Genomic DNA, 14,227 nt, shown 5'->3' with positions numbered 1-14,227 from the left:
GAGGTCATAAGGACTGAGCTGTGTACTGTTGGATTAAAATTGATGTGTGAATATAAGTACTGCTGCTGTCACATACCTGAATATAAATAGTGGAAACATATAACATGGGTTTCTGGTTCTTCTAGCCATCTTCTAGCCCTACAAACAGTACCATTTTAACAGAGCTGATCACACCTACAACCTAGGTTTTAGTCTCTGCCTGCCATTCTCTACTAAACTGGCCCATTAGCTCTTGAAGAAGTGATTGGTCTCCATACTTCCACAGAAAAATAGAACATTGGCTAGAATACATTGTTGATATAAGAAAGTCAGAAAATGCTTGAGTAAGTAGTTAGTTGGAAGCATACCAAAAAGGAGCTTAGGGTCTTCTCCTGGCTACATAAAAGAAAATTTGAGTAAGAAAATAAGATAGTAACAGATTGTCTTAATCCACTTCTGCTACTCTAACAAGGTTCCTGAAGCTGGGTAACTTGTGCAATAGAAATATGTTGCTCATAGTATGAGGAGATAAAGTGTATAATCAAGGGACCAGCAGGTTCAGAGTCTGTTAGAGCGTCTTTCTGGTTTAAGATGGTTCTTTGTCCCTGCACACTTCCAAAGATACAAATGCTGTAACCCAACTTGGCAAAAGGTGCAAAGGCTAACTATAGTTTTTTTTTTTTTTTTTAAAGCATCAGATTCTAAAAGGTTTTGGTGAGAGTCCACACCCACCACTGGAGAGACTGTCAAGTGATGCAGCCTCTTTGGAAAAAATAGTCATCCAGTTCCTCAGTAAGAGTTACCATCTGATCTTCTGATTCTTCCCACTCCTGGGGATATATACAAGAGAATTCAATGTGTGTACACGCCAAAACTAGTACTATGTTCAAACTAGCCAAATGTTCATAGCATCAACATTTGTATAGGTACAAAATGAAAACAGCTGAAGTGTCCATAAGCAGCTCAAGACATAAATAAAAGGTGGAGCCCTGTTCAGCAGTAAAAAATAAATTAAAGCACAATATAACATAGATGAATCCGGAAAGCATTGTGTTGCTTGAAAGAATGCGATCATGGAGGACTATTAGCACCATTTGTGAGAAAATTGCAGAACAAATAATCTGCAAAGACAAATGACAGAGTAGTGGCTTCCTAGTGCTGAGGGGATGGGGCATGGGTATAGGTAAGGAGGGATGATAAAATGTGTGGGTTTTTCCCCAGGGGTTAAAAAATGATCTGTGCTTGATTGGAGGAATTGATGTACAAATATATAAGGCACTTTAAGCTCAGTGAGAAAGCCATATGTAAATATTCCTAGCATAATCTGCCAATGTTTTTATACTGCATGTCAATAAATGCTGTTGTTAGGAACTGCGTGTGAAATATTTTTTAAAGTAGCGTTCATGTTTGGATAGACAGACTTATGAAACCATGTATTTGCTCTGTATTGAGTATTACTAGTCAACATAGTATCAACAATCTAACATAGTAGCAATCATCTAACATTTAAAATATCATGGCCAGACTATTATTCTTTATTCTCTGTGTATAAGTGTTTTGCTTGCATGCATGCTGGTGCTCATGGAGGCCGGAGTCAGATCCTCTGGAACTGGAACACTGATGGTAGTGTGGTACAGGTGTGCGTGCTGGGTTCTCTGCAAGAGCAATGAGCACACTTAACCACTCTGCCACCACATCAGCCCCCGGAATTGCTCTCACAGTCATATCTTACTGAGGAAGGAGAGCTGACTATGGACGCACACTTGACAGCTGAGATTGACTGGATGCTTAGTATGTGATGATGGTGGTTGCTCCCTGTTGTCCTGTCAGTTTTTATAGGCAAAATCTCTCTTTTTCTGTCACTTATCTCAAAATCTGTTCAGTGATTCTTCAAGAATGAGGACGAAGAAAGTTAGCATAATTCTTAACTTTTCCTAAGTAAGTAAGAAAGCTGCATGAAGGTAGAAAGGTGTTATTTTTGTCTAAAACTGGACTTGTGATGAATAGCTTTAAAATTTAGATTCTTGACATAATAAAAGCTTTGTAATGTCCATAGGAAAAAAATATGATTTGATCACAGGTCTCCACATTCAAATTCAGGTAACATTTTTTTTCTCACACTTTAACAACAAAAAACATTTCATGAGCTATGTATCAATTATTCATCACATTTAGCTGAATAAGATAAGTAGCAGAAGTTTAAATGGCAAGTACATGGCACTCAGCCTTTGTCCTATATATTATTTCAGTACTCAAAATTAAATCTGTCAAGGCATCATAGAGAAATGATTACTACAAAAAACCTTGGCCAAGTAAATGACTAGTCGTTAGTATTTTTTGAATATACATATTAAGTGAAATAGGAGCAAGTGCTGTTAACTTCCATTGTTACCTCTTATTTTACATCGGCATTTCCTTCATTTGAATGGACTACTTAATTATCAGCATTTCTGTGTCACCATCTAGGTAAAAACATCTTTGTTACTTAGGATCAGCACTGACTGGTCACGTAGGAAAAATGGTCCTTTGAGGCTTTTCAGAGGAAACCTAACCAGGCAAAACTGATGTTTCATATGCAAGATGGCTCATCAGTGTGTTTCTATAAATCTGACACTGGAAAATGGATATATAGGGATCATAGAATTGAGCCATCTGTTTTTTAACTGGTGATATGGCCTTATAAATATCTTTATTATCATTTGAATTCCATGAACAAAATGGAATCTGAGATTTAGTACTTAGATAATTGGTTTCAGAAATATACATATACCACTAAAGACTTTGAAACCTGGAAAAAACTATTAATCTAAAACTAATTTTCTGTGCATTATTTTTTGGCAGGTAACAAATCACAAGACAGTGGCATAGCAGAGATGGAAGAACTACCTGTCCCACATAATATCAAAATAAGCAACATCACCTGCGACTCCTTCAAGATCTCATGGGAGATGGACGCAAAGTCAAAGGACCGCATTACACACTATTTCATTGACCTCAACAAAAAAGAAAATAAGAACTCTAATAAATTTAAACACAAGGTAAACTCTGTATACACTTAGGTCATTTAAAACATTTTAAGTATGAAGACATTTTAAAAGGAAAAATAATTTCAGTTATTTAGATATTTGACATTGATCAAAATTATGGGCGATTCAAAACATTATCGCCATAATAATATTTTGAGGAAAGTGAAATACCATGTGAAAAAGGTAAATCATATTTATACACAAAGATAAAAATAACAAGCTCTTAACTCATTAAAAGGATTCAATTGTGTGTTCTAAGGATAGTTCAAGAGATAATCCATTTATAAGTCAGTTGTATTAAAATCTATGCAAATAAAGTCAAAACTGGCTTGGAGAGGGCAGTAGAGTTTGAAGGAAAAGGGAAGGCTACCCTCCACTCAGAATTCAATCATTTTATGTAGACAAGAACAGCTAAATTGTTAATTAATTTACTGGAGGGTGGAACCTTCCAGAGAAGCAAAAGCAGAATGAGCCATGGACTCTGTACAGTTTTCCACTGAAACACATCCTTCCCTGAGTCAGACTGATTACCTTATAAACTTGTGAGGATTTGTTTAAACACTTTAGGCCTGAAAATAAGCCCTAGAGAGTCAAAAAAAGAAAAAGAAAGAAAGAAAGAAAAGAGAGAGAGAGAGAAAAGGAAGGAAGGGAAAGAAAAAGAAAGAAGGAAAGAAAGAAAGAGAAAGAAAGAAAGAAAAAGAAAAAAAAATTGGATGGGAAGCTTGTTATGTTTTGCTTTAAAATGAAAATTCCTAACCTTAACATGTTGCAGATGTGTAAACATTTACCTGCTGTCTCTGCTGTCATTCACCCTTTGTGATACAGTGCTTCCTCCAGATGTGGCTGTTAGGAATAACCATTACCTGGCTTGAGGGTTTCTCTTATGCTTCATTGCTTTTACTGATGATGAAAACAGACAAAAACCTGCGCTTTGAAAAAGATAGTGCTACTCAATTTTAACATGGTAAAACTTGCTGCATCATCTTATTTTCCTGGTATCGTTTCCTTTTACTGTATGTAGAGTTACACAAACTTTATACACTGCAGAAAGGTGTGAAAGAAAGAACATACTATCCATCAGTCATTATTTATCAAATTTCAGTTCTGATGATGGGTATTCTTTTTGCTGGCATTTGCCTTGAAGCATCTTTGAAATCCTTAACATTAAATGATGAATATTTCAAGGCTTGGCCTCTACTTCACCCATGAATAGCACAACTTTGGAAATGTAATGAGTATGAGTATTCTACCCATAGGTTAACTTATCAGTCATTGCTTGAAAAGACCTAACCTTTTCTCAGACACATAGACACCACACTTGTATGAAAGCCACCTAATCTGTTTCTGAAACAGATGGTCTACATTTTAATATTTACTCTAAAAGCATTCTCTCCTTTACATTTAAACTAATTAGTAATGAACTTCCCTAGTAAAATTTTCAGGTCATAAAATTCAAGCAAATATACTTTTAATGTGTTAGACTTTCAATCAGTAGATCTTGGTTCTTTCATGGTTTTTTTTGTTGTTTTTTAATCTGTTTTGAGGAAGATAGTAGGTATAGAGGGAAACAGTGTGTTATAAATAATGGCAACTGGACTACAGGTCTTTTTCTGGTTTTGGACTGTAGAATGTTAAGCCTATCTCTTGGTCTTCCTGAGTTAATTTCTGCATATGGAAAATAAGCAGTTTAAATATGATAATTGTTGGGTGTTCTTAAACAGGAGCCCTGTTCTAACCCAAGAGTTTAGGTTCCTCTCTATTGTCTATAACTGATGAAAGTTATGCTTTAATAGCCTTCCTGTTTCCTTATCTCTTCCTTCCCTACTTTTTCCTCCTCTTTATTTTTTCCTGCCTCTTCTTTCTTCCTCCCACTCCATCCAGGATGTTCCAACAAAATTGGTGGCAAAAGCTGTTCCCTTGCCAATGACTGTCCGTGGACACTGGTTTCTGAGCCCAAGGACTGAGTATACAGTAGCAGTGCAGACTGCCTCAAAACAAGTTGATGGCGATTATGTTGTGTCTGAATGGAGTGAAATTATAGAATTCTGTACAGCAGGTAAGGGAGCTATGCTTTATATTGATTGATGTTCTTGGAATGCCAGTCATCAGCATGTACTTTTCATACCTACAAGCTGAGTAAGCATTGTGTTGGAGGTGTGGTGCTGTTGGCAGCGTTGACTAATAGGTGCAAAGATTCATATTGGTTGGAAGGAACTGAAATCCTCAGGCAAGCACCTTAAGTAATGGAATCAGACTACCTTTTCGCTGCATGTGTGGTTATTTGTTTTTTTTTTCTAACTAAAATCTCTGTAAATAAAAGCTAATGTAATTTCTGAATAAACTCAATATTCTTGGAGCTTCATCCTATAAGGAGGGTGTTCATGTTTATTTTTCTTTTATTGTGCTCATTTTCATAAATATTGAAAGGAAGAAACCAAAAGCAGCATTTAGGTTAGAGATAGACCTCAGTAACTTTCAGCAAAAATGTTTCTGCTGTTTTTACCTAAGTGCTGGAGGAGCTTGAAAAGGATATCCACAAACTATAGTCCTGTTTGTGAATCTTTGCTTCCTTAAAAGCTCCCTAAGTAAGCCGAGCATGGTGACACACACCTATAGTCCCAGCACTCAGGGAGGTAGCAGAGGCAGGCAGAGCTCTGAGTTTGAGGTCAGATTGGTCTACAAATCAAGTCCAGGACAGCCGATGCTACACAGTGAAACCTGCCTCAAAAAACAAAAACCCAAAACAAACAAAAAAAGCCCAATCCAAAACCTTCCTAAGCAGTCATTTAGTCCTGAGAAACCTAATGTGGAGAGCTTATCCTCTGATAGAATCCCTCAAATATTCCATTTGAATGTTCCAGCGTTTTTATGGAAGTGCTGACATTCTTTCCTTCTGCGCATCTCTTTACTCAGTCACAAAATGCATGGTTATTGAGTATCCTTGAGCACTTTGTCATCCTCTCCTTTTTAGATCAGGATGGGACTTTACTGCTTCCTCTTTACTTGGGTGACTTTTTCCTATTTAAAGAGAAATGTGAGAAAGGCAGGGGAGAGAGGTCAGTGGTAAACTGCTTGCCTTACAAGAATGGGGACCGGACTTGATCCCAGACCCATAGCCAAGCAGGCAAGCTTCTTGGAAAGCACTAGGTCAGGGAAGGACGTTGTCTCAACAAATAAGGTGGATGGCACTTGACACGTGAGGTGACCTCTGACCTCCACATTGTGCACATGCATGTACCCAGATACACAAAGAAAAACAACTGGCTCATCTGTTTCCAAATTGCTTAGCAACTTTCCCATCTATGGCAATCTTCAGATTAGCTCCCCCTCCCAACCCCTTCTTAGGTTGCCTTACCACTTGGAATTGTTTTAGGTGCAGCTCATGATAGCTACTGTTGTTTTTTAATCTCAAGCCCAATATAAAACTTTCAGGGTATGTTAAGTGGCTAAAATTCTGTCTCATTTTGGTTTTATCTTCATGCCTCTTTGTTTATTCTATGAAGAAGCTGCTAAGAACTTTAACACTTTTGACTGCAAAAGATTTCAGTATTAGAGAACAAGGTAAAAAATATCTTATGAGTTCCATATTTTTTATATTTCTCTATATCTCATGGATTATAAGATCCACCATTTTAATGTGTCACTAAAAAATAGCCAATCAAAAGATGGCAATGTTTACTTATTACATTTATTGTTAGACAGTATCAGAGATGTTAAAATGTAAATAAATATTTTAGGATAGATTAAGTATAATTATGATAGTTCAGTAATCAGCAATGAAATAGCTAAAGATTCCTGTATTATATTAACAGCAAGCGAAAGGACTCACCTCTAAGATAACTTCCCTGTTTGCTGTACCATGGTAGAATTACTTTCCCCCTCTGGAACCTACCTCATATTTAGTTATTTTTTATTTATTTTTGTAGCACTGTACCAGAAAGGTTTAAGTCAGACATACAGACAGTTGTCTTTTGATAACGTGTTGTTGGTTGAATATCCACAATCCAAAAATCTAAATTGGAATATTCTGAATCTGGAGCTTTTAAAAATGTGTGTTTGAGTGCCTGCACGATGTCTGTGCACCTGTTATTTGGGGGTGGGGCAGAAAAAGCCATCAGGTCCCCTGTAACTGGTTATGAGCACCATGTGGGTGTTGGGAATTGAACCAGGTTCTCCGAAAGAGCAAGCGCTTTAACTGCTTTACCATCCCCATGATCTTAGCACTTATAAAAGTTCCCTGAATATTTTGAACTTTGGAGCAGTTTTGATTTGATTTTGGAATAAGACTATTAAAGTATATGCAAATATTCCAAACTTCCCAAACTCAAACCCCAAACACTCCTGGTCTCAAGCATTGCTGATAAATGGAACCCCACCTGGAATACATTCATTTTTCTGTGTAAATATACAAATACTATACTGGTATTTTTCCATTCAAGGGAGCTATATAATTTATCTGCAAGGACTTACTTTATACTAAAGAAAGGTATGAGATACTATGACTTCTTTAGCTTAAGGAAATCTGTTGGCAGTTCCAGTTCCAGCACACATAAACACTTCCTCTGATGTAAAAGCTGTAATATGAATACATTTTTATTTTTACTTTTTTAAATAAAAGGAATGAAAACCATCTTTTCATAGAGCTATCTCTCTATTACTGTCTCATTTTTCCTACACCTCATAACTTTGTGAGGAGTTAGGTAAATGACAAGTGCCAGCTTTTAACTGTTCTACAGTATTTCTCTGTGTATCACTTTATCCTTTATTTTCATAGTTAAAAGCTAAGGAGGACTTGCTGTTCAGGTTTACTAGGTAATCAAGGACAATTTCATTCTAAGTCTTACCAATGCCCTTGAGTCTGAATTTGGAGAAAGTTATTTTGAATAAATTGTCTTTAACATTTAGGCACTGTGCAAGGTATCAGAAATAGAATAGACTAGCCTCTCACAGGTTAATCAGTTTCTAGTCTATAACAACCCAATACCATAAAGAAATGTTCTTGTCTGTATTTCTCTTCCTTTAGACTGTGAGTTCATCAAAGAGAATCATATAGTGTTTGTATTTTAGCCTCACCATCTAATTGTGCATGTGCTTTCTACATTGCATGCTCTAAAATAAATCAATTAGTTGTACCAGTTTAACTAGGTTGAGTCATTATCTTTATATACCAAACTTGTTAATCTTTATATACCGAACTTTCCCCTTAATTTTTGATGTAGGAGTTTGACAGTAATTCTCTAATTTTAAAAATAAAAGTTGATCAAAAATATCTAAGTACTTTGAGGGCTATCTTGTACATGGAGACCATCATGTAGGACCCAGAGACCTAGTGTTGAAGGTGACAGCTGTGACAATCACTGCACTTTGCCCAGTCATGATTTCTGCAGCAGTAAAATGGCTGTATTTATCTTGTAAACCTCAGATTTAGAGACAAATTGAGCAGTTACTAGTTGTGCTTTCTTGCTGTGCTGTCCCTTCAGAGTGGAAGGTGCCTTGAGTCATTGTATCAGCTGATGGGTAGCAGTGCTGGTGTCTGAAGGCTGTTGAGTGCAGTTGCTTCAAAGTCTTAAGTTTGAAAGAGTAAAAAAGCACAAAAATATTCTAAGAAAACCATGAACAACAACAAAAACATTTAAGTAGAAATAAAAATAAGTCAAAGACAGTGAATGTCTAATAACTTACTGTATACAAAGTTGAATTCCCTAAAGATGTATTTTAATAACCTCTGGTTTATGAAGTGTGTGACTGGCACTTCTGGTACTTCTATTTTTTAAATAGACTTTAAAATTTTTCAGATTACTCAAAAGTTCATCTAACACAGCTGCTGGAGAAGGCTGACGTGATTGCAGGACGCATGCTTAAGTTCTCTGTTTTCTATCGAAACCAGCACAAAGAGTATTTTGACTATGTTAGGTAAGAATCACTGGTATATGTCTGGGTATCTTGATGTCATGTATGTCTGTACACTGCATTCTTGCAGAGGCCAGAGAGGGCATTGGGTCACCTGGAGCTGGAGTTACAGGTGGGTGTGAGTCACCATGTGAGCTGAGAATTGAACCTGCATTCTTTGGAATTGCAGCAAGGATTCTAATCTACTGAGCCATCTCTTCAGCTCCTGAGAGACAAACGCTTTTTAAAATGACATATTACAGTGTTTCTGAACTTGTACACACAACCCAGATAATCTTTTTTGTTTTGAAGCCTTACCTTGGGTGTGGTGGCTAATGCTTACAGTATTAGCATTCCAAAGGATGAGGTAGGAGGGTACAGCCAAGAGACCCATATCAAAATAAAAACAATCAAAATAAACAAGAACCTGAATCACTTTCAGAGTTACAAAAGATTTTTGACTTGACAGGACTATAAATGAAAATAATAAGGAAATTTTGACTTTTTTTTTAATTTTTGCATTCTTTTCTAATTTCTCTTAAACCAAAGTCATGTTTCCAAATGAGCTCCAAGTAGAAAATACAAAAGAAATCGTAGAGAAAGTAGTGTGTCTAGCATATATGTTATAGAAGATGTTTACATCAGGCACTTTTTTCACTACGGAGGTCAGGAGAAGCAACCTGCGGGCGAACATTTTGCCCTGATACTGCTTTATAGGCAGAGTCTGTCCAGGAAGACATGATAGCAGGTAGCTCAGGGTCAGGGCTGCTAAGAGCACTAGACAGCCTGGAGACTGTGACCTGCCATGCTAGGCTATACTCTAAGGGCCCACCCCAGGGACCCCTTCCCCCAGCAAGGAGCCACCTGCTAAAGGTTCTAGCACTTGTTCGAACAGAGCAACCAACTAGAGACCAGACCAACTGTTCAAATGCATGAGCCTCAGGGCACATATATGTATGTTCCTATATGTATATGTGTGTGTGTGTGTATGTTTATATATATGTGTGTGTTCATATATATGTTCATATATATAAACAAAAAAATATTTTGTGTCATATATTTGTATATATTTTGATGATAGCAAACATGTCTGCTTTTTGTCTGAATATCTTATAAATATAACTTTCAGTCTGTTGTTTTCCTAAGTGGCCTAGCATCTATATATATTTTGGGTGGATGTCATTCACCTGATTTAAACCAAATGACAAATTGTTGTGCTTGTCAGCTGTTAACTGAGAATGGCTATTATGTTTAGCAAGAAACATTTTTTTAAGCATTAAAAGTTGAAAACCAAAAACTTTGCACAATTGCTATTGCCTCTAATAAAAAATCATCAACAGAATGCTTTGTTAGATCTTTGGTGTGTATGTTCAGGTTCTTTGATTACTGCCAATGACTGCTAAGTGTGGCCACTAGAGGGCAGTATTTCACTAGGATTTTCTGATTTTTCCATGGGAAGTGACTTTCCATACTGTGTAACATTTGCTTCATTTGTTTCCAAAATGTTTCCAAAAGTACAAAACAGTTACAGTCAGAGCACTTGGATGTAGATGAAGTAATTGTACACATTACATTATTTAATCCCATTCTACTAGCATGAAAGATATTTGTACCAACAACAAAATACACTTTTGTTTTAATTTCAAAAATAACAGCAGGAAAAACCACGTAAATTGTATCTTGAAGCATAACACACGAACACAGCTACTAAGGCATAGGTAGAATTCTTCAACACGTTTAAAAGCTTTATTAAAAGAAGAGGAGGCAGCTCTCTCAGCTGGGGGTTGAACTCTGGGAGAATGTTTGCCTGGCATGCAGGGGTCTAGGTCCAAGTACCCAGACCACAAATAACAACAACAAAAATACCTCAGTCTTCTATGCAGTAAGCTTTAGGGGGGCACTTACTCCCATGGGCCTTGATTTCCATTTAATTAGTAGACTGTTGTCAGGATACATTGCCTTGATTGGAATCCCTTTAAATGTTATCTTCAGAATGCTTGGTTGGCTATGAAAGATCATCTTTACAAATCATTATAACTGAAGAAGTTCTGGATAAATTCTGACTCTGTCTGTAATTGCTAGACTAATTTTGCTCTTTTCTAAAAAAACAACTCCAAAATGAGTCTGCCCTTACCTTGAATTAAAATGTTCTTGTACTTTTACCCTTGTTCATGTTCACTATTAGCCTAGGTGTTTCTCTACCTAATCTTATTTTCTTTCTCTTTTCTCTACCTGATTGCATTTTCTAGACTCTCCTGTGATTGGTAGAACAGTATAGGAATTCCTGTACTTTTGCTGCCAAACCATTTACCTTCAGAGTTGGTGTTGAGTCACCAAGAGTAGGACACATTTTAAAGCTTTCAGTTCTGCTTATGCTTCCTACTTTTACTGTTGCTAAAACTGTACTTAGAGGTTTACGTAGGATACATAAGTACCTGGGTTTAGGCAAGAGAGTGAAATAAGGTTTAGACATTTTGAAAAGGTAAAAAGAAATAGATAAATGTCTTCCCATTCCTCCTACCAAATATAATTTAAAATCCTGAAATGTTTGTATAAAATACAAGACTATGAAATGAACAGTAGAAAGTAGAAATTAGCTCACCTAGAAACCCTGGCAAAAATACAGGGTAAATTCCTGTGTTTCCTTTTACCTATTATGTGCTAGACTGTATGCTAGAGAAATGGGAAACCTAGAAATGCCAGTGGCATATATCACAAGCTTAGAAAGCCTGGCCCCTTTGCCTAAAAATCCAGGAGGAAATGCTGCAAATGCAGAAGCCTTGGACAGTAAACATCCACTTTCACCAAAACCGTGCTGGTGTGAATCATAGCCACAGGCTAGCAGCAAAGGCCAGTGGTGCCCTTTTACGCTGGTAATTAGTCTCTACCTGATCTCCTGCTAGAGTGGTACCGAGTGCCGAATTGCTAAGTCAGGAACCTGACCTTTAAACCACTGACCAAGCCCACCAAGTGAGGCTTCCTGTTCACTGTTACTGCAGAACACTAGACAACAGTAATGGTCTGCCCTAGCCAGATTGTGTTGGTTGAGTCCAGTGGGAACTTGAATTCCCACTTTAATGTTATTGGACACCTAAAGGAAAATTTAGATATTTGTGCTTATCTAATAATAAATGACCCTCACTAGTATATGGTCAGAAGGGCCCTACTGAAATACTAGAGGTAAATCAAATCCAGAGTCTCACAGTAACCTGCATTTCCAGACAATAAAATTCATTCATCATATCAAAGACCAGTAAACTAGAGTCTAGATAAAAGTATCAATGACCAATACCAACAGAACAGATATAGCAACTGCATAGGGACCATAGAAAATACACGAATGTTTTCATAAGCAATTGAAACCATACTGGAAACAAGAATAGGATGCACAAAGCAACATGAGACATGAAGAACAAACATTTTTAGAGCTGATTAAACACTAGATATGAGGCAAAATAATGATATAAAATATTAATGAATGGACTGAAGCAGAACCAAGTGGACAAGAAGAAAGAAAAATACCAATAAATATGAAGAGTGAGTATAAATTATCCAAACTGAGTAACACATGAAAATAAAAAATTTCAGAACACTGTGACTATGTGGGATCATAGAATCCAAAGTTCAGGTTGTCAAGAGACCCAGAAAGGACAGGAGAGTGGGGCTTAGACTCACAGCTGGAATATTTCCAAACTTAGCAAATAGCATATGCCATGAATTTGGGCTAAGAAACCCCACAAAATGGTATAAGGTCTGAAGATATTTAGGGCAAGGCATATCAGAAGCTAAAGAAAATGGAAAAAAATTAATTTCAGGTTGTAAGAAAGCAGGTTGGGGAAATTACAGGCTTTGCTCCTGGAGTGTGTTTCTCACATGATCTTCCTGTGACCTTGAATTTACATTTTTAATAAGCCCCACTGGATGGTTGTCAGGTGATGGATTCTAAGGCCTATTGCTATTCTAACAATGGTGGCATATCCTCAGCATACCTCATTGTCTCACAGACTCTAAGAAGCCTGGTGATGGAGGGGGGAAACTTAGCAGAATACTAGCTTGGACTTCCTATTCTTAAATATGCTAGTAGGCATCCAGCAAGAAAAAGAAGGGTTGAGGAATTCTAGGGAGAACACCCATTCACAAATTAATCAGAGACCTCCATTCATAAAAGTATAAGCATAGTTGAGTTACTAAGACACTAAAGCAACCAGCAAATATCAAGATGTGGTTTTGCTCTTCTTGGGAACAGAAGGCAGTCCAGAATTACTCAGCAGCAGTATGCAGAATCCAGCCTTGCTGGAGCCACAAAGTCCTGATGCATGAGGAAGTTAGGAAGACACCCAAGGCTCACCTTCTCTATTCCTCAGATCTGCTAGTGCTTCATACCACCAGAACTTCACCATGAGATGATAGAGGCTCTGGCCACATAGAAGGCAATAGAGGCAGACAGTAGGCTTGGGGGCAAATGAGAATAGCTGGTGCTGTCAAACTAATGGCAAGAGGCTGCATGATAAGCACCCTGCGTGTAGATTTAAAATGGCCAAAAGATAAGGAGCAACACTTCTGTTTTGCCTACGTGGGTGGCACAATTTTTCTTTTTAAATAATAAATCCAATATAGGCTCACAAGGCAGAAATAGAGATTAAGCATGAAAATCTGTCTTTTGTGTCTTCCATCTACTCTCATTTCTCTTAATTTAAAAATGTGTTGGGATTCCTTCCAGGGCTTTAGCTGCACACTTTTATCTAAAAGGGATAGCTTTCCTTTTCACATTAATAAATAAGTATAGGTTTACAAATTGACTTTGAAAATGCACACCCTAAGAGGTTTTTTGTTGTTGTTTCTGCCTGTCTTGTGTAGCATTACTTAACCTATGGGTCTTCTGTGACCAGCAGTGTATAATGAACATTTTTAGGTTATGACAGTTGATATACACTGTGTAATAATAACCAGGGACAGGGGAGGAGAAGGAGGGAGGGCAGGATTAGGAGGGCATGAGGGAGGGCTACAACTGGAATACAAAGTGAATAAATTGTAGTAAATTTTTAAAAATTAAAAACAATAATAACCAAAGTAGTAGAAATTCTGTCTTCAGCTAGATATGGTGCCATCCCAGTCCTAGTCCTTGGGATACTGAGCTGGGAAATTCTGAGTCTGCCACAACCTGGAGCTTCAAAGTGTTGTGTTGTCTCAAAAACAGTCTGCCTCTTTTAAAAGTTAGTCCCATTCACTTCTGAAACTTGTATGATGTAACTAGTATCCTGAATCTTACAGACTGTCTTTGTTCATTCTATTCTTTTGTTGGTTAAAATACCTGCTAGGTTCAGAAATTCTAT

At 37.1% G+C, this 14,227-nt stretch overlaps 1 protein-coding gene across 4 annotated transcripts in view; it reads left to right on the top strand.

The window, feature by feature from the left end:
• The window catches only part of Phyhipl (phytanoyl-CoA 2-hydroxylase interacting protein like), a 40,143-nt gene that overhangs the window by 23,074 nt on the left and 2,842 nt on the right, over window positions 1-14,227 (top strand). For 3 of the 4 annotated variants that reach the window (XM_055598930.1, XM_055598933.1, XM_055598931.1), the window contains exons 2-4: window positions 2,821-3,017; window positions 4,887-5,061; window positions 8,801-8,918. In XM_055598930.1, the coding sequence (XP_055454905.1) occupies window positions 2,821-3,017; window positions 4,887-5,061; window positions 8,801-8,918 (490 nt within the window). Of the gene's footprint in view, window positions 1-691; window positions 772-2,820; window positions 3,018-4,886; window positions 5,062-8,800; window positions 8,919-14,227 lie in introns of those variants that run through there. The other variant, XM_055598932.1, reaches the window with a different exon arrangement.

Source organism: Psammomys obesus, unplaced genomic scaffold (genome assembly GCF_907164565.1).
Source record: "Psammomys obesus unplaced genomic scaffold, mPsaObe1.curated_primary_1811, whole genome shotgun sequence".
Classification (NCBI taxonomy): Eukaryota; Metazoa; Chordata; class Mammalia; order Rodentia; family Muridae; genus Psammomys; species Psammomys obesus.
The sequence above is the reverse complement of the archived record's forward strand: the minus strand, read 5'-3'. Positions and strand labels throughout refer to the sequence as shown.